Here is a 20,855-nt window from a genome sequence, read left to right as displayed (position 1 = left end):
TCGCCCCCAAATGTCTAGTCGTCGTCGTGATTGAAAGGCGTTTCAGCAGTAACGCACCCCCTACTCCGGCTGCTTTCGACGGCATGCTAAAGGAAGAGGATTCATCAGCCTTCAGCGACCAAGTGCCTTTATTCCCACGCTTGGATCTCGCCCCGTCACGGTCTGAAGACTAAAAAAGAGCCGTAGTTTTGAAGTTTTGTCAGTGAGTTATTGACGTCAACTTCCATGAGTGCCATCGGACGGGCTGTTGGGAAGCTCATCAGCGGGATAAAACGCCGCCGTATCTTTGCTTTTCGCTCTTCCACTCCTTCAAACATGCCGTAATTTCGTGCGCCCAGTGGGCTGCAATGAGGTGAGTTGCTCTGCAACATGGGGCCAAGATGCTCCGTTAAAGCTTACTTACTTGAGTAGTTGCTGATTTTGATTTTGATTTGTTATAGGGGAGGCTCTTGGTCCTGACCCTTGACGGACCAAAAGGCTACCAAAAAAGCCTAAGAGATCTCACGGAAGAAACAGTCGAGGTCGTCTGGTACTTTTCGGTGTGGCTCTCCGTAGCACCTCGCGTCAAGTTTTAATATATGATTCACTGCTGTCATGTCCGAGCCCCCTAATGTGTGACACAGGGTAACTGGGAGATGCTCTGGTGTTGAGGGGCCGTTTATGAACTTGACTATTACTGCAGTCTCGACACAAAATCCAAGCGTCGTGGGCTTGTGGGCGGCTACCAAGGTTTTCCATGTCAAAGGCGACAAAGACATGTAGTCGCGTGTTCTTCATTAGTTCAGTGCGACGTACGGGCTCTCCAGTCTCTAAAACTTTCCGTTTTGCACGCCAGTGTTTAGCTATTTCTCGATGTTGACTGCTCAATATTGGGCCCTCCCGGTTTTTTGCCCTCTCTCGTACCACATGAAACGAGTATGAAAATCAGAGCGTAAAGGGGAAAGCGGACATTTTCTATGGCACCATGGTTTGCTGGCTGAATTTTCAAAAATAGAATTTTTGCGATTCAGCAAGCCGAATTATCGAGTCATTCACTGGCAAATTCCGAAAGGAGCACCAAGTTAACCCCAACTACTGATAGAACTTGAGTGATCTTGAGGAGCTTTTTTGCCCTTCTCAAGAAAGCATCAATCGCCGTTTCTGAATTGGACTTTCAAAGAGCTCTGGGCGAAGTTCGACTAGAGAGCGGGCTAAGTTGAGTATCATCTGCCGCAGTATTTCCCCTGAACTACTCTGTATCATGACATGAATAATGCTGCTGGAAAAGGGGACTCTGCCAAATTGATCTGTACTTCAGCTTTGCCCGAGGAAACATGACCTTAGCATCAGTAGCTTATTCGTAACAATCGAAATTGGGGTCCGCACGGCGCCTAATTAAAAGACTTCACGCTTGGCGGTTACTGATGCCCTGAGCCGTGTGTGCATCTCCTTGCATCAAGCCTGCCGGAGATTACAAAATGTACACTGGCAAAAGCCTGATCGACCCATGAAAGTTTTGAGCGGGTACAAGCCTGTCTATATCAGTGCCGCCGTAGACGATAGGATGTCATCCTCACGCATCAAGGCTTCTCCACAATCGCTTCTGCTGGGTCCGGCACAAAGCTGGCAAGATGCATTCGCCTGTACGGAGTAGCAGACAATCTCAACCGGACATGACGGAGGTAACCTTTTACTCGCTGTCTCGTGCGATGGGAGCAAATCATACAAATCGGATGAAGGCTTGGTGGTGTGTGGGAAAGGCAGGGTACCCGAACTAAACAATTCTGAGACCAGGAGCAAGCACAGAGGAGCATGGAGCATGGAACAGAGACAACGAAGCCAAAGGTACGTTTGTGTTGTTACATCCACAAGGCCCCCCAAACGGTTCAGAGACTGCGCTAGCCGTGCTGCGAGGCAAGGTAACCATGCAAAACTGCTAAATGGCAGCGGAGACAAGACTCCACGAGACGGGGCGGCATGGGGTCAATGGTCGCAAAGACTCCGCGGTGCCGCGACTCTCAGAGTTGGGCGTCACGTAATACATACGCCGCAAAGTTCTCGGCATCATGGTTGACTCTTTTGATGAACCTTTTGCCATTTTCAGCCATTAGGCGGTTGGACTGTCGCTTGCGAAGGTCATGGACCGTGGCGAAAATACGGAGTGGCCCGACGCGCATCTCAAGGAGCGTGGTTAGGGATCGGTTGGGTTGGCCTGGCCTGTATTTAGCCTTTCGATGTTGGAGGAGGATCAACGCAAGATGCCTCAAGGACAAGATAGCACGACCACAGCCATGGTGAATCCCAACCCGATCTATGTGCGAATTATAGCACATATTAGCAATAGTAATCTATCGGAGGCATGGATCAGAAAGAACAGGCTTCCTGTGATATTGCATGTTCGTGTACTCCCATACTCCCGTACTCCACGACGGAAACAATATATCATGGTCAGTGCGGCTCTCCTGAACCCTGCGAGCAGTTCGGAGCAGATATGCTGCTGAAATGGGTCCGCTGAGACCAAATATCGGATAGTGGATGGGCGTTGAAGATGTCAATGATGAAATGAATTGATGGTCAACCGGTCTGACCTGGGGTGGCTTCGAGTCTGTGTTGGTCGCGTCATGTCGCCAAGGAGGGCCCCGGTTTCCGTGTCCATCCATGACTTGCCCTGGCCTTGGGTTGCCTTGCTGGCGCCTCCTTTTTCTTTCAAAAGAAGGAAAAAAAACAAAGAATGAGAAAAGGACAAAAAGTTTTTAAAAAAAGGGGTTGCCAGTTCGCCTTCCAATATCTGCCTTGTAGGTAGCTCTTGCCATTGCCAGGTAGACTTAGTAGGCAAGTACGGAGTGCCTGAATCCACGATATGCCTGGTACGGAGTACGGAGTACTAGTGCGTAGTAGTAGTACTATTACAAGATGCTTGGTACTTGCCGAACGCACACCTGTGCCTTCTCTTGCCAGGTTACACCAACGACTTGAGGTGCCTAAGTGGGCACCTAGGCAGGTACGTACCTAGGAATCGAAGGTCCTCGTCGCCAATTCCAGTCTAGCGGCCTGAAACTGTCGCTTCGAGCCTTCCTCATTCCCCGGCCCAGGCTTCTTGGCTTCATCTGGGCTTCGCGACTGGCGCTCGTGCCACCGATTTGGAACGCCTCTTCACGCCTCCCACCCATCGACGCCTGGTTGACTGTGCCTCAACCCACCCGCATCGTCACACAAGGTCTCGCAGAGTCTCAAGAGTCTCACAGAATCGACCTGCAGTCCGTCCAGCTGCATATTGTGCGACTCCGCACACCTCTAACGAATTCGCAACACGCCCGACAAGTCGACCGCCTCCGATATCTGGTCCCGTCACCACATGACCACTGCTGCGACAGGCGAAACTCCAGGCTTAGCTGTTCACATGGATTGCATTTCACTCGGCCCATAGTGACGGTCTGCTTCAACTCATCAGTTCTTCTTCGGACGTTCAGCCGGAACGTCACGTCCAACAATGATGGTCAGCCTTGCCCGTGGATGTTCGAGTCAGACCGAGAACGAGTCGTCATCCCACTTTACCCTCAGACATGAGAATCGGCGGTCGAGTGGGCTCAAGTGGCGACTGTCACATTCCTTTTCCTCACCTTCTGCCCTATCGTATCTGTCCTTTTCTATTCCGAGGGGTTCCCGACTGGCGGTCATGCTAGCAACACGCCCGACGGCCATGTGCCTGAAATGAATTATACTACTGCGCGTCCCTCGAACCCGTCACGTTTGGGACAAAGTTCAGATGACAAGCTATGTCCACAAGTTGTTCCCGACTGTACTCCGTACGAGACAAGACGATTTTCAAGGAAATAGCTTCAGTGCCAACAAAACACCACCACTACCACTGAGGATGAACCTATGAATGGCATAGCCGCTCACTCACAAAGAATTATATCAAGACCGCCAATCGCCAAAAGGCTGGCAATTAAGTCTTGGTTTCGACTGGTTTCGACTGGCTGGATTGGGCGAAACCAAGCCCTCTTGGTTTTTTTTTCTTACACTTCCCCGGCCGGTCTCTGTCCCTGAAACCCAATTTGAACGAGCTTCTCCATCAGACTGCCACAGCCTGGGCGGCAACTGAGGGGTCCAATGTAATGTCCAAAGGTGCATGAAGGGACAAACGAGCGGCCCTCAGGCACGCGTCGTTTGATTATCTATCTAATACGGGGTATCTCATGCGTCCAATGGCAACAAAGCCGTCTTCGTGGGCGAGGTGATGTGCGTCCTGTCGTCATTCTATGCAGTCGGTCATGTTCACGCAAGCTGAGGCCCTTGTCAATAAAACAAGATACCATATAGGCCTTGAGCTCACCGTCGGCCCCGTTCACGCCACATGCCTGCTCTGTTGCCCACCACTTTCTTTTGAAGACGGTGTGATGTCGTCTGAAGTGTGTACGATACATCATGCCGAGCCCAACTAAACCTCACTTGGCCTTGCGCCTTGCTCTCATGTCTTAGCAATGCCTGCATCACTGGCTTCATCCATTGGACCTACACCGCAACTGGCGGGGGGGGGGGGGGGCGGCAAACGGCAAACGGCATGCATGTATTACATCCGCGCACGTTTTGGCCTAGCTCTCTGCTGGTGGCCATAATCAGGTCGACTTCATATCACGCATGGGTACGGAGTCGCAGGTTGATGTCCAGTCCACACTTCTATGGAGGCGCATCTAGGATGGATGGTCCTTTTTGGACCCAATCTTTTTTTCTTCCCACTCGCACGTCGCCCTGGGCCTTCAGTCGTGGGGTGTGGCCATGAGGTCTATTTGCTATGATTTGCTATTACGCCTCCCAGGTTGTCCTTTTTCTGTGTCCGCTTCCGTCTGTTTCTGGAATATTTCACTCCACTCAGACACGAGAGCCCAAAGCTCCAAGCCCAACGGAAATCTATCAATCAAGCAGCGCATTGAAGAAGACGTGACTCCAGCGGTGCGTGGATATATCCCTCAGCAGTGCGGAGTGAAGGTGACGGGGATTATGCCTTTTAGGCCATAGCTGTCTTGCGGGCTGGGTATTACCCGTTGCCATGACAAACGACGCCTCCTCCTGACTAGTTGAAGCCTTGTTTTTACGATTCAGGGCAGCCTGTCCCATCTGAAGTAATAAGATTTCGGCCCCCGGATGTCATGTCCGAAGCGGCTATTGACCCCATTGTCTGTGGTCCAAAGTCAAAGTGGTGCTTGGTATCTACTAGGGGCCGTTCCCGCCTTGTCACCCTTAACCATCCTGGAGCCTGCAACCTGGAACCTGGAACCTTGTCCAGAGGGCTAGTCAATGACTCTGCCATCTTGGTGGCTAGCATTTTTACTATTATGCCAGGCCGCTTTTATACTACTACTTACAAAGGATCCGTTGAGCCTCTCATTCCCGCCAAGAGGTCCTCGGGCCTAAACGCAAACTTGCTTTTCACGCCGTGGACGACTGCCCCCTGCACGTTGAGGCAATGATGGGAGATACGCATGCCTCTTCTCCAGAACCCTGGCACATCTCAGTACTGCCAGTGGTCCTGCAGGCTTATTACATCGTTTCCAATGTACACAACCGAGCCACGGGGGACGAGTTATATTGAAAAGTCGATGGGTCAGGATCCGAACTCCGCTCCACCCCAAACCAAGTCAGACCCGTCTTGAGCGTTCGGTATGATGATGCGTGCTCGTCGAATCAGGCCCCTCTCCGTCGATTCCCGCATATACTGTACTCATCGCGACTGAGTGCTACCGAACGCTTTGCTTTTCTTTTTCACTGCCCCAGTTCCCTGGCACACTCGCAGTCTGGTCGGAGAGGGAGGGGTGTGGATTTTTGGGTGTGAAAGATGCTGTTCCTCCTGCCAGAAGAAGTGATGGTTGTATTAGGACTCTTTTTCCATGCCTTAATTGGTCTATTCCCGTCTGATACCGCGCTCTGAGTTTTCCTTACGAAGATAATAACGCACACTCACCCGAGTACATACTATTATTAAGGACAGTTGCGGGTTTGGTCCCATGACCAGACTCCTTTCCCTGCACTCGATGAAGGAGAGCCCCATTTAGCCACATGTCCTGCGGAACCGAAGCCGCCTGGCCATGACATGTACAATACGCAGGATTGCCGCCGCTAGTGCCGTTGCTGTCCTCGGCGTGTTGTGGTATTTTTGTCCTTGGCCTCTGATGTCTGATGCCGCCCCCCTGGTTTGTACTTGATCACTGCCGTTATCATCATACGAAGTCTTGGTATTCCTCTACACAGTCTTGCCTGTCACCGCCACACGTCCCAGGCTCACATCATCACTCGCACATAACTCAGGGATCTGCTGTGCAGCTTGCCTCAAGTATCGTCTCTGTCCCTCTTTTGAGACCCAAGGGACGCAACGACATAGCTTAACCACGGAACCATTCAAGGGACGAGGGCGGCACTTGCGCATCTCTTTTCCATCCGCTTTTCCATGTCACGATCAACCCACTTGCTTAGTGGCACATTTTGCTGACCATACATTCTCACGATTGGTCCATACTATGTTGTCACGAGGCAGACGACTTTGAGTGTGATACAGCCTCTGTTCGGCCGTTTGTTTTCTACGGTTGGCTCCATGTCTGCTTTCGTCGCTTTTCCTCATTTTGCTCCAAAACTTTGCCCAAGGACCGGCGGAAAAACACCACTACCAGCTACTGAGACTCTTGGAGGATTAGTCTCTGCGATTTCACGGTTCTCTGTCCGGTGGACGAACGTGTATGGAATAATAGCGCAGCTTTTTGCTGATCGTGTCTGACTTCCCCTCCACCCCCGTTCCCCCCGGCCTCATCTCTGGGTCACAGCCATCGGAGGGCATCATTACCGTGGTTCGTCTGGAACCCCCCAGCCAAAATGGCTAGCGAAGTCTCCAATTGTCTGGATCTACCATTCATGCCGCCCCAGAATCACCACCACTCGGCACCAACAATACAGTATTTAGCGGGCGGCGAGCTTCCCATTGTTACGGAAGAGACACCCCAACAGCAGCAGCAGCAGCAGCAGCAACAACAACAACAGGAAGCAGAATACTACGGAGACTCTGAGCGACAACTAACTCTACGTCAAGCCCCAATGCATGCTCGAGTTGCTGTTGGAAAAGAGAAAGGTTTGCCGTTCTCTAGCCTCCCGACGTATTCAGATACAATGTGCTAACGAGCACGCAACAATAGACAGAAAACCGATAGACCCCCCGCCGATTGTTCAGTTAATAGACAAGCGAACTGATGGGAAAAGCGGCCTCTACGATAGTAAGACATCACAGGCTGCGCTCGGCGCTCTCGCAGCTTTTGCCCTGACATTGCTGGTATTGACATTGCCGACAGGCCCCTATCTATTCATGACCTCATCTTTACTACCGGAAAACTATGACGAGCACGTAAGAGGGCCAGAGTTGCCTTCAAACTATTTAGTTGGGTCTCTCGCGTCATCTATCCACCGGCTACGGGATACAGACAATATCGAGGGAGGATTTTTCGTGTTTGGAGATTTATCTGTTAAGCAGGAAGGGCGATACCGCTTGCGGTTCACCTTGTACGAAAGAGACCAGAACCATCCAACCCCGAGTTTCTGCTTCATCGGAGAGCTTATCACCAACGTGTTTACTGTTTTTCCTGCCAAGCTGTTCCCCGGCATGGCCGATTCAACTCCTCTGACCCGAACATTCAGCGACCAAGGGGTAAAAGTTAGGCTTCGAAAAGACTCGAGCACAATGGCTGCACGAAAGCGAAGCAGACAAGCGAACGAACCAGGCAGTACCGCCAGCTCGCTTCTTCACCGCCAACCAAAACGTACATCTTATGACAGAGAAATGCACTCACTGAGCAACTACTCTTTGTCTGATCTGGGACACATGGACTCCATGGCGGGGGGTTCAACTTTGGTCACTACGGCGTCGCATAATCCGAACATGTTCTCCATATCTGGACCTCTGCCAACTTCAAGAGGACCAGGTTTGGATTTGCATATACCGACGAGTGGCTACTATTTCGGTGCTCCTCAATACTATTAATGATGCGATTAGGCTCGCTCAATTGGGTGATGAAGGATCACCGAAGGCGAACGCAGCGGAACAAGCAAAGTGAACGACCAAGCACATGAATAACTGCACGTCGGCTAATAGCGTGTATAATTTTTCTTTCAGGAAGCCTTTCGTCGCCATTTCTGCAATCCAGTTGTCCAAATGCCGGAAGGTCATTTTGCCATTTAAAGCCGATGGATTGAAAAGTTTGTCAGCTTCAAGACTTCTGAACCGGCTCTCTCCGCATTAGGGTGGAGGATGTCTCGGGGAACGCTCCTCATTTGCTCAGGTCAATGATCAACTTGCCAACCTCTCGCCAGTCATGTATCTCGTACAAGACGCGACCCTCTTCCGAAGACTCGGGCTACGCGGGCAACCCGAGACGGTCGGCTTCCACGAAGCCCCATTCGAGCAGCAGAGACGGTGGCTCCCCGTCTTTAGTGATTGGGGTCTGTATACAAACGCTCAAGTCTGGGGGAGACGGGTAATTTGCAACATACACTCTTACATATGGATTGAGAAATGTCAAGGTGCTTACAAACATGCGGCTTGCCAGCATCCTCTGAATCCACTCTCGCCTCATGCCGCCGAAGAAGAGCTTACAGGCTTCTGGATTCGTACCGATCTCCCACTCTCGAGTAGCAGGCAAAGTGTCTCTGGACTTTTCCATATATGATGATGCTTGGAGAATGCGACCATGCCATCGTGCCAGCCAGATTCAAGCTTGGCGTCTACCACCTTGGCCCAATCACAGGCGGAATCTTCTTGGAACTGCTGCACCAACAATCTCACGCATGACTCGCCTGCGCCGGCCGGGAAAGGCCCGGGAAGTAAAGCGGCGCCATAGGGGTTTTGGCCATGTGCCAGGTTTTCCATTGCCACAGCACGAGCTGCATCTGCTGCACTCGCAGTGACCTCTTTGAGGGACCTGGACCTAGGCTATCGTGCAGGAGACTATAAGGGACAAAGTATGATAGGGAAGGCAGGACGGAAAAAACAATGGGCAGTTTGAGAAGAAAGCATGAAGAGTATCCAAGGGAAATGGCCACGCACTGCGGGTTTCTATACGAGTATGGATTCGCATTCTTGATGTTTTACCTCTTGAAAGTGGGACTAGTTGCTCCTCGTCTTCGGCGAGCCTGTTTGGGCAGTTGGGCTGAGACGGAGCCAACGTCTATAGAATGCTGAAGGAATCTTGGCGCATGGACAACAAAGAGGGAGTCTAGGTACCTGAAGATGCGCTTGCAGCTTTGCTATACAAGTCAGATGTCATGGAGCCCGTGCACGGAGAAGGCGAGAACAGGACCAGCTATTAGGGCCGAGGTCGTTTTAAGAGTGGCCCATCTCTACCACCGCGACTATTCACTCTCGTTGTAAATACCAATTCTTGGTTTAACAGGGGCTTGATGTAGGTCGCGAGCTACCTCGGATACCAGGAGCCTTTTAGATAAGTTAACTTTTTAGAGAGAAGGACGTCGGGGCGTCCAGAGTCGAGATCTCCTTACATCAGCAAGGAACTAAAAAGTGGGGCTCGCAACCCAACGCCACCACCACCCCCGGATTGCCATTCGCAGTTGGATCAATTCTCTTCCATCACCCAACCGACTCTTGTCTCGAGCATCACACAACAATTGCCGCAGGGAGCAGCAGCAGAAGCCGCAGCTCATCTCCGCTGTCCTCGTGCGTACACTCGGTGCTCCACCTCGAATCTGCGACAAGGCGCACGTCACAGCCCTCAGTCGGCGTGCAATCGATCGGACACTATGGATCACGGACGCGATCCCTGCCCCTGGGTCATCTTCAACGACTTCGGCGGCGCTTTTTGCATGGGTGTAGGCTCTCCCTTTACGAAGTCAACATGTTCTACTGATGCTTTGCCGACATTGGCTTGGGCTAACCAGAATCCCGGACCTACAGGCCATCGGAGGCACCATCTGGCACGGCGTTAAAGGTTTCCGCAACTCCCCCTATGGCGAACGACGAATCGGCGCCATCACCGCTGTAAAGATGCGTGCTCCTGTACTGGGTGGTAATTTTGGTGTCTGGGGTGGTTTGTTTTCAACGTACGACTGCGCCATCAAGGGCATTCGCAAGAAGGAGGATCCCTACAACGCCATTATTGCTGGGTTCTTTGTCGGCGGCTCTCTTGCTTTCCGCGGTGGCTTCAAGGCTGCGCGCAACAATGCCATTGGCTGTGCGGTTCTGCTTGCTGTCATTGAGGGTGTTGGAATTGCCTTCAGCAAGATGCTGTCTGGCGGGACGAAGCTGGAGATGCCGCAGCCCCCGCCTAGCATGGAGAGCGCCAGCTTGTAACGAGTCATTGACGGGGGATAAACGACTCCAAGCGACGACGAAATTCGAGAAGACTGTGGACGCAACGAAAATTGTTGAATGCAGGCGTTGACGACTAGTAAGGGGTCCTTGGGGTCCGTTGGCCCACCACACCGCGCGCCGCTCTCAACTCCGATCCGCAGCAATGGTTTCTTTCTTCTGTCGGTTCAAACTTGTGAGTCTCTTCACCATGGTCCGTATCTTGTGTGGTTGCGCGTGCAGACATGTTGCGAGGTGGAAGCCGAGCACATGAGGCGCCTTGGGAGGAGGTCTCTTTGTCGGAGCAGGGATCATTGGATTAGGACTTTAAACAAGTAACTGGGGAGATGACGCATCATGCTATCCGAAAACCAACAGCTTGCCTAGTTGCAGGCGGCAGAGACAGATATGTGTCCGCATTACACGGGCGCAATAGTGTACACTATTTGGAGAAAGGGAAACAGGCATTGAATATAAAGACAGGAAAAGGCACACGGGACATGTCTTTCTTTCAGACAACGGAACATGTCGCAGGAACTATGCCGATGTGAGTCCATACCAAGCCCGAAGACGAGTGCGTTAGGATGACTTCCAAAATGATTCGGAACATGAACGACATGAACCGACCTCACTGGACGACACGAGTCTATCAACTACACACCAATGGCGCCCCCACGACATGGGCCACACACGCAACAATGGCGACTTGGACACCACCGGTCAATCATGGACGGCTTTCAGGATCGGGATCCTCGGCGGCATTGCTCCAGATACTCATCCTGGCGGTGCCCTCATCATCGACCCAGGCGCGAAACATTCCCCCGCAATTATAATCCATCATGATCTCTGAACGGACTCGCACCAGCTGACCGCTCTTGGCGTCCCTCTCCACGACGCACTCGATACCAATCATGCCGCCCTCGCCCTCGCCAGTATGCCCCCATCTGTCGCCCGCGCTGCGCTGCAACTCCCCGCCGGGACCAACGACATTTGTCAAGGCGCTGGCCGTGCTCTCGGGCTTCCACCTCGCCATGGCGGCAACGGTCCGGGCGGCGCTGGTTCGCAGGAACGAGTCGCCGTTCCCCGTGCCCGACACGCCCACGGCCCGAGAGGCAACGGTGTCTGCGACATGCGGAGCGGACCGGGACCAAGCGTCAGGCCCGGGAGGCGGGTAGAAGAACGGCGTGGGCAGACAGTCGGCCAACAGGCCCTTCAACGGCCCGGCGAGCGAGAGGCCCGGCGGCGCAGTGCCCAACGCGCCCGCGAGCTCCTCCTCCCACTCCTCGGCCCAGAAGCCCGCCCCCACGACGGGGGTGTCGCCAATCCTCCCCGTCAACTTGTTGGTCAGGCCGCCGGTGCTCGTGGCCGCGCAGACGACGCCGTCCTCGTCGAGGGCGACGGCCCCGCACGTGCCCTGCGGCAAGTACTCCTCCGCGGACCACGTGCCGCAGCCCAGACCGCGGCGCTCCCTGTCCAGCGCGCCGAGGTGCTCGTCCCACCGCTGCTGCGTGAAGAAGTACCGCGGGTCGACCATGTCGAGGCCATATCGGCGCGCGAGCTGCTCCGCCGCCAGGCCCCAGATCTGCGTGTGCCCCTGCGCGGAGGGGACATCGAGACGGGGGCGGTCCTCCGCGGCGCCGGTGCCGGTGCCGGTGCCGGCGGCCCCGCGCGGCGCGACGTCCTCGTCGCCGTGGACGAGCATCGCCCTCGCCAGCAGGACGGGGTTCCGGACGTGCCGGAGCCCCGCGACGCCCACGCCGCGCTTCTTGCGTCCGCGGGACACCATGACGGACGCCTCGAGCTCGTTGGTGCCGTCGCGGGTGAAGACGGCGCCGTGCCCGCTATTGAAGAGGGCGTTGTCCTCGAGCAGCGCGACCGCGTAGCACGCCACGTCCAGCGCGGACGGCTTCTGCGTCGCCGACCACTTCACGGGTGTGCGGATGTATTCATTGGTTTTGGTGATCTGCCATTTTCGCCTGCCTGGTCAGAGAGGGGGTGGCGGGCGTGGACGTGTTTGGCAGGGAAGGGTATTTCTTGAGAGGGGGGGGGGACGTCGTCATCACGAACTATGGTGAGGAGCGCATCCCGGTACGCGCTGTACTTGTCCGACGGGAAGTTGGCTCGCGCAATGTTGCCTGCGCCGCCGTGGATGACGATGCGTGGCTGCGCCTTGACTGCCTGCGACGGCGGGGGGTGCTTCTCGTACTGCATTTGCTTTGCGGGGGGGAGGCGACAGACGGGATGGAGACGCTCAAACGCTCACGGATGCGCAGGCGAAAAACGAGGGGAGCTGGAGGGAATGCCAAAAGTCACTGCCGACGCCTAGGAAGAGGGAGAGGTCAGGCGGAGTCTTGGAGTCTTCGACGGTCGGGGGTGGGTCGTTTGAAATGCGGAGTTTTCTCGGAAGCGGAGCGGCGGCACGCGGCACACGGCTGGCGGCCTGCCAATTCGGGAAGGTTGGCTTTGCACTCCGCAACGTCAATATCATGGCTGTGAGCGAAGCGAGACGTGCGACGCGCGAAAGCGGCGGGGATGCCCGTGTCGCACCGAGACTCGTATTTTCTATTTCTCCCGAGCACGCCCGAGCGGCCTATACGATCATATACAAAGGAGGAGGAGGAGTTATTACATGCGTCCAGAGCCCAGACATGTCGTGTTCGTGATATACTCGCAATACAACGACAACAAGGCACGTGAAAAGAAAAAAAAAAGGAAGAGAAAAGAGAAGAAAAGAAGAAGAAGAAGAAGAAGAGAAAACTACAGCGGCAAAACACCACCCCATCATCCCACGCTTGCACACTCGCCAGCCTCTTCCCCTGGAGCAGACGAGCCTCCGCGCGGCGTCGCAGAACTGTCCCAGCCGGCGTGCGGCAGCTGCGGCTCCAAACTCTCCTCTGCAGGCAGCTTCCACGAGTCCAACAGCCCGTACATGTCCGTCGAGAAAGCTATCCCCACGGCGTGCATCTCGCCGTCGCGACTCGGCTCCGTCACATGGCCGGGGAGGTCAAGACGCCAGGGAAAACTGCCGAGGCCAGGGCCGTCGTGGCCGTCCTCACGGGCATGACTGCCGCTGGTGCTGCTGTCGATTTCGCGCGTCGGTCCTGGTGCCGCCGTCGCCGGCGACGACGGGTGCTCGTCGGCCTTGTGTCCCAACCAGGCGACCGCGTCCTCGGCCAGCCCAGAGTTCCTGTCGGCTTGGCGTCGCCGTCGCCATCCAAAGAAGAGCGCGGCGGCTACGATGCTCACGGAGGCCAGGGACACGGAGATGGCGATGGCGGCCTTGGCTCCCGCCGACAGCACCGACTCGGGGGCGCTCATCTGTCGGTCGTTTGCGGAAGACGCCGAGCTCGGCGGCCTGCCCTCTGGCGAAGAGGAAGCCGCGCCGGCGGCAGCGGCTGTGCTTGTCGTCACCGAGGTCCGAGGCGTGTAAGTCGCCAGCACGAGCGCAGACGGTTTCGGCGGCTCCGACGGGTCCGACGGCAAAGGCGACGGCGGAAACGGATTAGAAATAGCCGGCGGGACGCCCGTCGACGCGCTCGTCAACGGCGGCGGCATGCTCGGAGGGACGGGACTCGAGGCACCGACAGAGTCGGCGGCGTCGGCGGCCGGACTTGACGCCGCAGCATCGTCGTTGGGACGCTTCAAGGCGCCTCTCTTGGCAGCGCACTCGGCCCCCAGCTGTCCAAGCACCTCGTCTGCGGGAGCAAATGTCAGACAAACTCGTCCGAGACTTGGTCAAAAAACACCAAAGGTCATGGATGGCGGTAGTACGCACCGGCTCTTGAGCCCGGGCAGCGAGCCCGGATGCACGCCGTCGACGCGCCAGAAGCCACCGCGTCAAAGTTTTCGCATAAACAGCTCTTGTCCCCCCGCGGACACGCACTCGTCGCGAGGCAGCCAGCCGCACAGGCGTCGTCCGGCAGGCTCGCCAGCGACGTGAAGACGGTTCCGTTCCAGAACGCCGCCGCCGCCGCCGCGGAGAGCGTCGCCTACGCAACCGTCACCCTCATCCTCCTCGTCACTATCGTCTCGCCAAAGCCGGCAGAGAAACACGAAGCCCCCCGCCCCCGGGAGCCAAAAAAAACTATATCCAAAAGAGTGCGTGAGTGATGCCCATATATCTCACGCCGTGGGGCGCCGAATACCGCACAGAGTAAACCAACGTCGTCAGCTTCGCCACACGACACCCGCTCGTGGGGGAAAGAGAGAAGAACCTGGGGGGAAAGGCGAAGACGGGAAAAAAGGAAAAAGAAAAAAGAGAATCATCCTCGACGCTCCTTTCCCATCCGTCGTGGAATGACTCTGTGCGGCTCTGCACACGTCGTTGCTCGGCTCGCTCGCGGCCTCGCGCACCGACTTCATCCCTCTCTTTCTTCCCATCTGCGCCTGCGCCTGGGACGCCTCCCACCGTTTGGGCTAATATTATCTGGGTAGTTGACTGTGCGGCCAAACTCGGTCCGGTGTGACGCTGGCGTCGACGGTGCCACTTGAGCAGACAAAGGCCGTGGCCTCGTGCGTCGGCTCCCGGCATCCGATCAGGTTGAAGCCGAGATGCCCGTTTCTTTCACCTTTTTTTCCTTCCTTTTTTTAGAAACGGTCAAATTGCCAGATGCCCGTGCGTGAGAGGCCCTTGCTTCGTCTCCCCTCGGTCCCTTGGCCCAGCGCGCCGAGGAAACAAGACAAAAAGGCTGTGCTGCAATGCGCCATGTGGCCCGCATCGCACCGCACCGCACCGCACGGATGGCCGCTTCTTCGCCGGGATGGGTTTAGTTTGGACCCAAAACTTGGCTGGTTGGCATCGCATCTAGGAATGATGAACGAATCCGTTGCGTTGCCGTCTCGACGGCTATTGCTATTGGGGCTACCAAAATTGCTATTGGGGCTACTATCGCCCCACCACCATCCAAATTCGGTCTAGTGGCTAGCTTCCCACACCCCTACATACATTTTTACATACACCTACATGGTTGCAGCCGCCCTCAATTAAATGTAAAAGTAGTCAATTGATATTAGTGAATTTTTCAATAGCGCTGGCACGGGCGGGCTCCAATTCGCTCAAAAACGCAATTTCCGGTGTTTTCGTTCAATGTGTTCACTTTCCGGCCCGTCAATTATTCTAGGGCTGTTGTGGCTGCTGCCTCGGCTCCTAAGGGGTCATCCATTGAAGCTGCTGCTGCCCTTCTGGCTGCATTTGAGGGATAATTTCCTCAATATCTGGCTTAATCGCCTGTCCCTCAATTAATCCACCTTAGCTGTTATTCATATAGTTATCCGATCGCTGCGTAGATAGGATGTCGAGTCTTCGGCGGCGTTATTAACTTGCGGCTCGCTCTGCGAGGTCTGCTTGTGTTGCAGATCGACGGATGCTTGGATTGACTCAGCGGCGGCGGCGGCGGCGGCGACTTTAAGAGCTTGGTTGAGGCAATTGAGTAAGCTGTTGACTGTTATTTTGATCTATATTTTAGTGTTTTTGGCGATGTTGTGTTGTTGCAAGAAGGCTGCCTCGTGCGGCAGCTGCAGCTGCAGCGTGTGACGTTTTTTTTTGTTGTGCGCTGCTATTTTCGTGATAATCGCTGCGTTGCCAGGGCGTTGTATGTGAAAATGTATAGAGGGGTGTGGCATCTAAGGGTGTAGGTCTGAAATCTAGGTGGGGCGGTAGCCCCAATAGCAATTTTGGTAGCCCCAATAGCAATAGCCGTCTCGACTGGTGTCGTGCATCGAAAGTTATCCAAATTCGGAAGTCGAAACTCGAAACTCGCGAAGCCACGACTTGGCATATGTGTGAGCTTCCGCTGTCCGCACAGGCAATAAAAGACGAGTTGCCAGTCACGGCTTGAATCCACTTCCAAACTTGGCAATTATCAACCTCACTCCACTTACAAACGGCTCTATGTATCGTGCGCAGTGTGACTAGCATGGGGGGTATATCCAACATTCCTTGAGTCCCGATTCTCCGGCTTTCGTGTCAACAACGCCTTTCAAAGCCAGTAATATGCTCCTGTATCGTCCCAAAAATTTTCCGCTCAAAGTACGTCAATTCATATGCAATGCCGCGCGAGATTCACGCGTGGCCGCCGCCTTGAATCCCAAACTCCAACGCTCAAGCCATCGCCATATTCTCCTGGGCACGGGAACACTATCCAAGTAAGCCCTTTGTGACAATTCACTGGCGCCGACGACCCCCCTCCCTCAAAACTAGTTGTGCAAGGCAAGGAAAAGAATGAAGGAACTGGTTAGTAAAAATGCAACAAGACATGACAAAGCTGTTTCAAGACGATACTGCCGTGGCCAACCCAGCTGCAATTTTGACAGCCATGTTGACATCCTTTCGTCGAACACCAGGAGCGCGTCCCAAACAGACCGACTTGCTCGATATTTCTGTTGTCTATTAGCTTTGTGCGTTCCAACAAATCAAATTGAAATGCTGGCTCCTTCCTACCTTGGATCAGCATGGACACATTCAGCCCAATCTTGGACTTGACGGCCCAGCCCACGGGCTGTTGCCACATGCCATTGGCCTCGGAGGATAGCATAAAGTTGACCATTCCATGCTCATAGTCGCCCGCTTGCTCTGTCCCCCTTTGATGTACTGGCAGGCCCATCACGTGTTGCTGACGAGACATGTCTACGGCAGCCTGAGGGCCAGGAGCGTCTGTCGTCGCTGAGACCGGGCTATTGCTGTTGCTTGTCCACATCCCACTGTGATTGCTGCCCCCGTACCCGGAATCTGGATTTGCAAAACCTGGCTGCTGCCCATTTGCCATCACGGTTGAATCGCTGCTGGCTCTGGTCGAAGACCCATCACAGTCCAGATCGGCAATGTCAATATCAGCCTCAACGTATTCGGCCCGCTGGGGAATAAAGATGCCTAGTTGGCGCAGGTACGCTTCTACCTCATCTGGATCGAAAAATTCGCCTTCAAATCCAGGCAACATCATCCGAAGCCTATCGTCAAGTCGCTCGTCACGGATTGCTTGTAGCTCGGGGCCAAAGGGGCCCATTGATTGACCCGTCATGTCCTGGAGCTTCCCGTAGGACCGCGTGCCTTGGTTTCCGATGGGCATGCCTGCTGGGGCGCCGTCTGTCCCTTCGATCGACTGTTGCGGTGGGAAGAATGTACCAGCACCCCCCAGACCGGTGAATGGGGCTCTCCAATTGCAGAGATCCTCATGTTGACGTCGGCTCAGTGTAGCCTGTAAACGCTTGATGATAGCATCTTTCGACTCGAAAAACAAGCAAAATCCAAAGACGGCGGCAAATCTCTCTGGGGGCGGGTTAGACATCAAGATGAGTCGCAGCCCATTTTCTGTCGTCTGGCGCTGCAGGCGACGACCAAAGGTGAGTTCGTTCAAGGCGTAAGATGCTGGGGGAGGTATCGTGGAGTAAGGCGGATGAGCAGCAGTCAGGTCTCTATTGAAACCGCCCTCGATGGTGGGCTCCATCGAGGAGTAGAATGGAAAGCTCGCATTATCTGGGGTCGCTGCTGTGACAACTTCGTAGCCGAGTGACGCAGGCACATGGATCATTGGTCCAGAAGATGTGGCTGCAGCGGTGCCAGGCGCGCCAGGAGTTCCGTCAGAAGTTCCAAGGACGTGACCCTGTTGTGACGCATCCAAGTGGAATCCATTGTTTGGTGATACAGCAGCAAGAGCAGGTGTCACAGAGTGGACTGAGTACAAATTGGGATGGTTTTCATGACGAGAGGTTGGAGACTCATCACTTTCTTCCGAGCAGCTGACCTCTCCGGTACTATTTCTCGCCTTATCGGCGACCGTAGTGATTCGGTTGGCGATGGTTGACAGTCGTTGAATGGTATGTGGCACAGCGTCGAGAACACGCTCCGAGACGAGAAGATCATAAAAATCATTGAACCCTCTGCTCATGTCGTCGTTTGCCTTTTCGAGTTCCTTGACGCGCTGCTCCAGTGTTGTAATGGTGGTATCTTTACGATGCCTGTATGCTCGTTGAGCAAGGCGAATCTGTGTACGACGGCGCTGTGGAAAGTTGGTTAGAATCCCCGAGGTGCCCAACACGAAGAGACATAATGATTGCCGCGCAATGGCAGAGGGGTATGGGTGCTCACATCGGCAGCGGTTTCGTCTTTTGTATCCAGCCTGGGTCTGCCTCTCGATCTCTTCTTGCGTCCATCGTCTTCTGCTGTATTGACGTGTCCTGCCGTGACATTGTTTTCATCTGATTTTCTTGCCCGTTTGCCGGTTGTCGGCGGTAGACCACTTCCACTCTGGGGATGATTCGGTGCCTTTGTCGGCACGGGCGATGTGTTGGAGCCGTATACAGTGTTCACTTCATATTGCTGAGAGATATTCTTGGGCGCATGGTTTGAATTGCTCATTGGGGTCTGGTGGTAGCGGGCGCCAGTCGAGGAAGGGCTGTCAAAGGGTAGCAATCCTGTGACAGTTGACGCAGCAGTTGCCATACGGCTCCAGTTCTCGGACCGCAGCCGCTAGGAGAAAAGACTAGGCAAAGTTCAAAGGCAAGAAGTTGATTGTCCTTTGAACGGACACCCGTCGTGGAGGTATTGGCGAAGTTGTAAGAGATTGGGAGGCTGGTGATTACAAAACCGGTCGCTACGAAGCTGTAGCGTGGATTTGAGGGAAAGGTGCCCGTTTGCACCACCGTGCGTTCGCTGGATGATGAATCAGACGTTTGACGGCGGCCGGCTTGAATGGTCGAGAAGGAAGGCCGAGTGTATAACGGCCATGTACAACGGTCAGCGGTTGGGGTGGGGAGCGGCGGAGCAGGAGGCTTGATTAAAGGAAACAAGGCCAGGCACGGCGTGCCAAGCAGTAAATAGGATTTAAGGGGAATGGAAGAGTCGGGTCTGTTGGATGAGACGAGGTTGATCGGGGTAGAGATGTAGAGATGTAGAGATGTAAGTGGTGTGGTGATGTCCAGGTACGAGCGGGACGCGGGCGTCTTGGTGGAAAGTCGGCAACAGCTGCAGGTGCGCCTGCCCTGCCCTTCGGCCGAGTTGAATTGGAGAGTAGACTCCAAGTCTAGAGCGCCCGACCAGCCAGTAACAGCAAGTTGCAAGTGTCAACTCCAGCGGGCCACGCCAGCGCCAGCCCGCGCCGGGATCGACGACAGACGGTGCACTTGACAGCACTTGAGGTCACGACTCACCACTCACCTCTCAGTGGCACTCACTCGAGCGGCGGCCCACCAGTTAACTAACTGATCAACTGAACTAACCGACTGGGTCGATCAGCACTTCGGTCCAATGTCCGTCTTCATCTTGATTCTTTCCACCAAGCACGGCATGCTCGACCAGTTGCGTTGCGTTGGTTGCAGGGTCAGCAGGGGAGAAAGAGTCGTGGGCAGTGTGCGCCAGGTATGAGCCGTCCATGGTCCGTGACTCCGTGATCCATGCCCAATGCCCAATGGTTGTCTAACTGTCGTCTGTCAGATGAACTCACCGTCCGCTGTCCGCTGTCCGCTGTCCCCGACCGCGACGCCCCCTTGGTCACCAACAATAACCAGGTGGGGGACCTTTCGGGGTTGGCGGCTTCAAGCTTTTGCAAACATTGAATGGCGTCGACAAGTAGCAAATGGCGGCACCAGCCATACGGCGGACAGGTATTGTACCCACGGACTAGCAGTCCGTTGGTCCCGGCAGCTAGAACTGGATTGCGAGAGCGAAATATCGATCGATCACGGAGCCCTCCTCCGAGTCCTCTCCTCGAGTCACTACTCTTGTCCTTCATCTCATCCCGCTGTCAATAACATGACTGAGCGGCACGGATCTTGGCCCCGGCGATGCGCTAGGCTAAGGCAGGGGCGAACACCACACAGGCCTGTGTTCGTCGGCGCAGCTCGTCATGCGACATCAGCGTGATGCCTGTCGTCGGCTAGGCCCCAGCTAGATCCATGTTGAAGACGCAAAGGGCAAGTCAACGTGGCGTTTCAGCGAGGCAACAAGACAAGACCCCGGCCCGGCATGCAGGATGCTAGCAATGCATCTCTCTACAAGGAGACATTCTTGTTGAAAATTGGTACGGAGTGGGAGCACGAGTATTCCGTTCTACGTGCTCCGAACTGTCGGTTTAATTGTTGCAAGGCATCGCTCGTGCAGCCTTGCCTGCCCAAACGGTCGGCCCAGGCAGACATGCATCACAAACAATAGGGTTGATTGTCCCAGGTCTCACAGCTCGTTCCAACTCCAAGACACCTTGGCAGAAACGGGCAAATGCAGGGGTGCTTGTATGCTAGCTGCATAAGTGAAAGCAACACCCACGGCACGGGTATCCGGTATCCGTTTGCCAAGGCCCAAGCGTACACTGAGAACTCGATAGGTAGCCCGCATCAGGGAACATCTTAGTTGTAAGTGCGAAGCGACCCCCGGATATGTGGCCAACCGTTTCAAATCTAACCCAAGGGCAACAGGCATGCGATGGCAGACTCCGTCACTTGGAGCCAAGCTTCGAACCAAAACTTGCGCACTAGAAGCTGTAAAATTCCAGTGTTGGTCGTCACGAATGACAAATAGCTCGAACTCGGCACTAGCCCGGCTTCTAAG

At 54.7% G+C, this 20,855-nt stretch overlaps 4 protein-coding genes across 4 annotated transcripts; 2 read left to right on the top strand and 2 right to left on the bottom strand.

Annotated features, from left to right (window-relative positions):
* Positions 1-6,843: 6,843 nt before the first annotated feature.
* MAM_06316 (VosA) lies at positions 6,844-7,999 on the top strand (the record flags this gene model as incomplete). Its single annotated transcript, XM_040825114.1, has 3 exons — positions 6,844-7,096; positions 7,161-7,238; positions 7,314-7,999. The coding sequence occupies 3 exons, from the start codon at positions 6,844-6,846 to the stop codon at positions 7,997-7,999; spliced, it is 1,017 nt and encodes a 338-aa protein (XP_040677020.1).
* A 1,772-nt stretch (positions 8,000-9,771) lies between these two features.
* On the top strand, positions 9,772-10,321 carry MAM_06315 (Mitochondrial import inner membrane translocase subunit TIM17; the record flags this gene model as incomplete). Its single annotated transcript, XM_040825113.1, has 2 exons — positions 9,772-9,840; positions 9,926-10,321. 2 exons carry the CDS (start codon positions 9,772-9,774, stop codon positions 10,319-10,321), a joined length of 465 nt encoding a protein of 154 aa, XP_040677019.1.
* Positions 10,322-11,042: 721 nt separating this feature from the next.
* MAM_06314 (L-asparaginase precursor) lies at positions 11,043-14,849 on the bottom strand (the record flags this gene model as incomplete). The annotated part of the gene is made up of 6 exons (XM_040825112.1): positions 11,043-12,242; positions 12,386-12,532; positions 12,582-12,908; positions 13,109-14,048; positions 14,202-14,402; positions 14,533-14,849. 6 exons carry the CDS (start codon positions 14,847-14,849, stop codon positions 11,043-11,045), a joined length of 3,132 nt encoding a protein of 1,043 aa, XP_040677018.1.
* Positions 14,850-15,873: 1,024 nt separating this feature from the next.
* Positions 15,874-18,671, bottom strand: MAM_06313 (bZIP family transcription factor; the record flags this gene model as incomplete). Its single annotated transcript, XM_040825111.1, has 5 exons — positions 15,874-16,160; positions 16,199-16,206; positions 16,612-16,696; positions 16,758-18,312; positions 18,402-18,671. 5 exons carry the CDS (start codon positions 18,669-18,671, stop codon positions 15,874-15,876), a joined length of 2,205 nt encoding a protein of 734 aa, XP_040677017.1.
* Between the last annotated feature and the right edge of the window lie 2,184 nt (positions 18,672-20,855).

Source organism: Metarhizium album, assembly GCF_000804445.1.
Source record: "Metarhizium album ARSEF 1941 chromosome Unknown scaffold_19, whole genome shotgun sequence".
Lineage (NCBI taxonomy): Eukaryota > Fungi > Ascomycota > Sordariomycetes > Hypocreales > Clavicipitaceae > Metarhizium > Metarhizium album.
The sequence above is the reverse complement of the archived record's forward strand: the minus strand, read 5'-3'. Positions and strand labels throughout refer to the sequence as shown.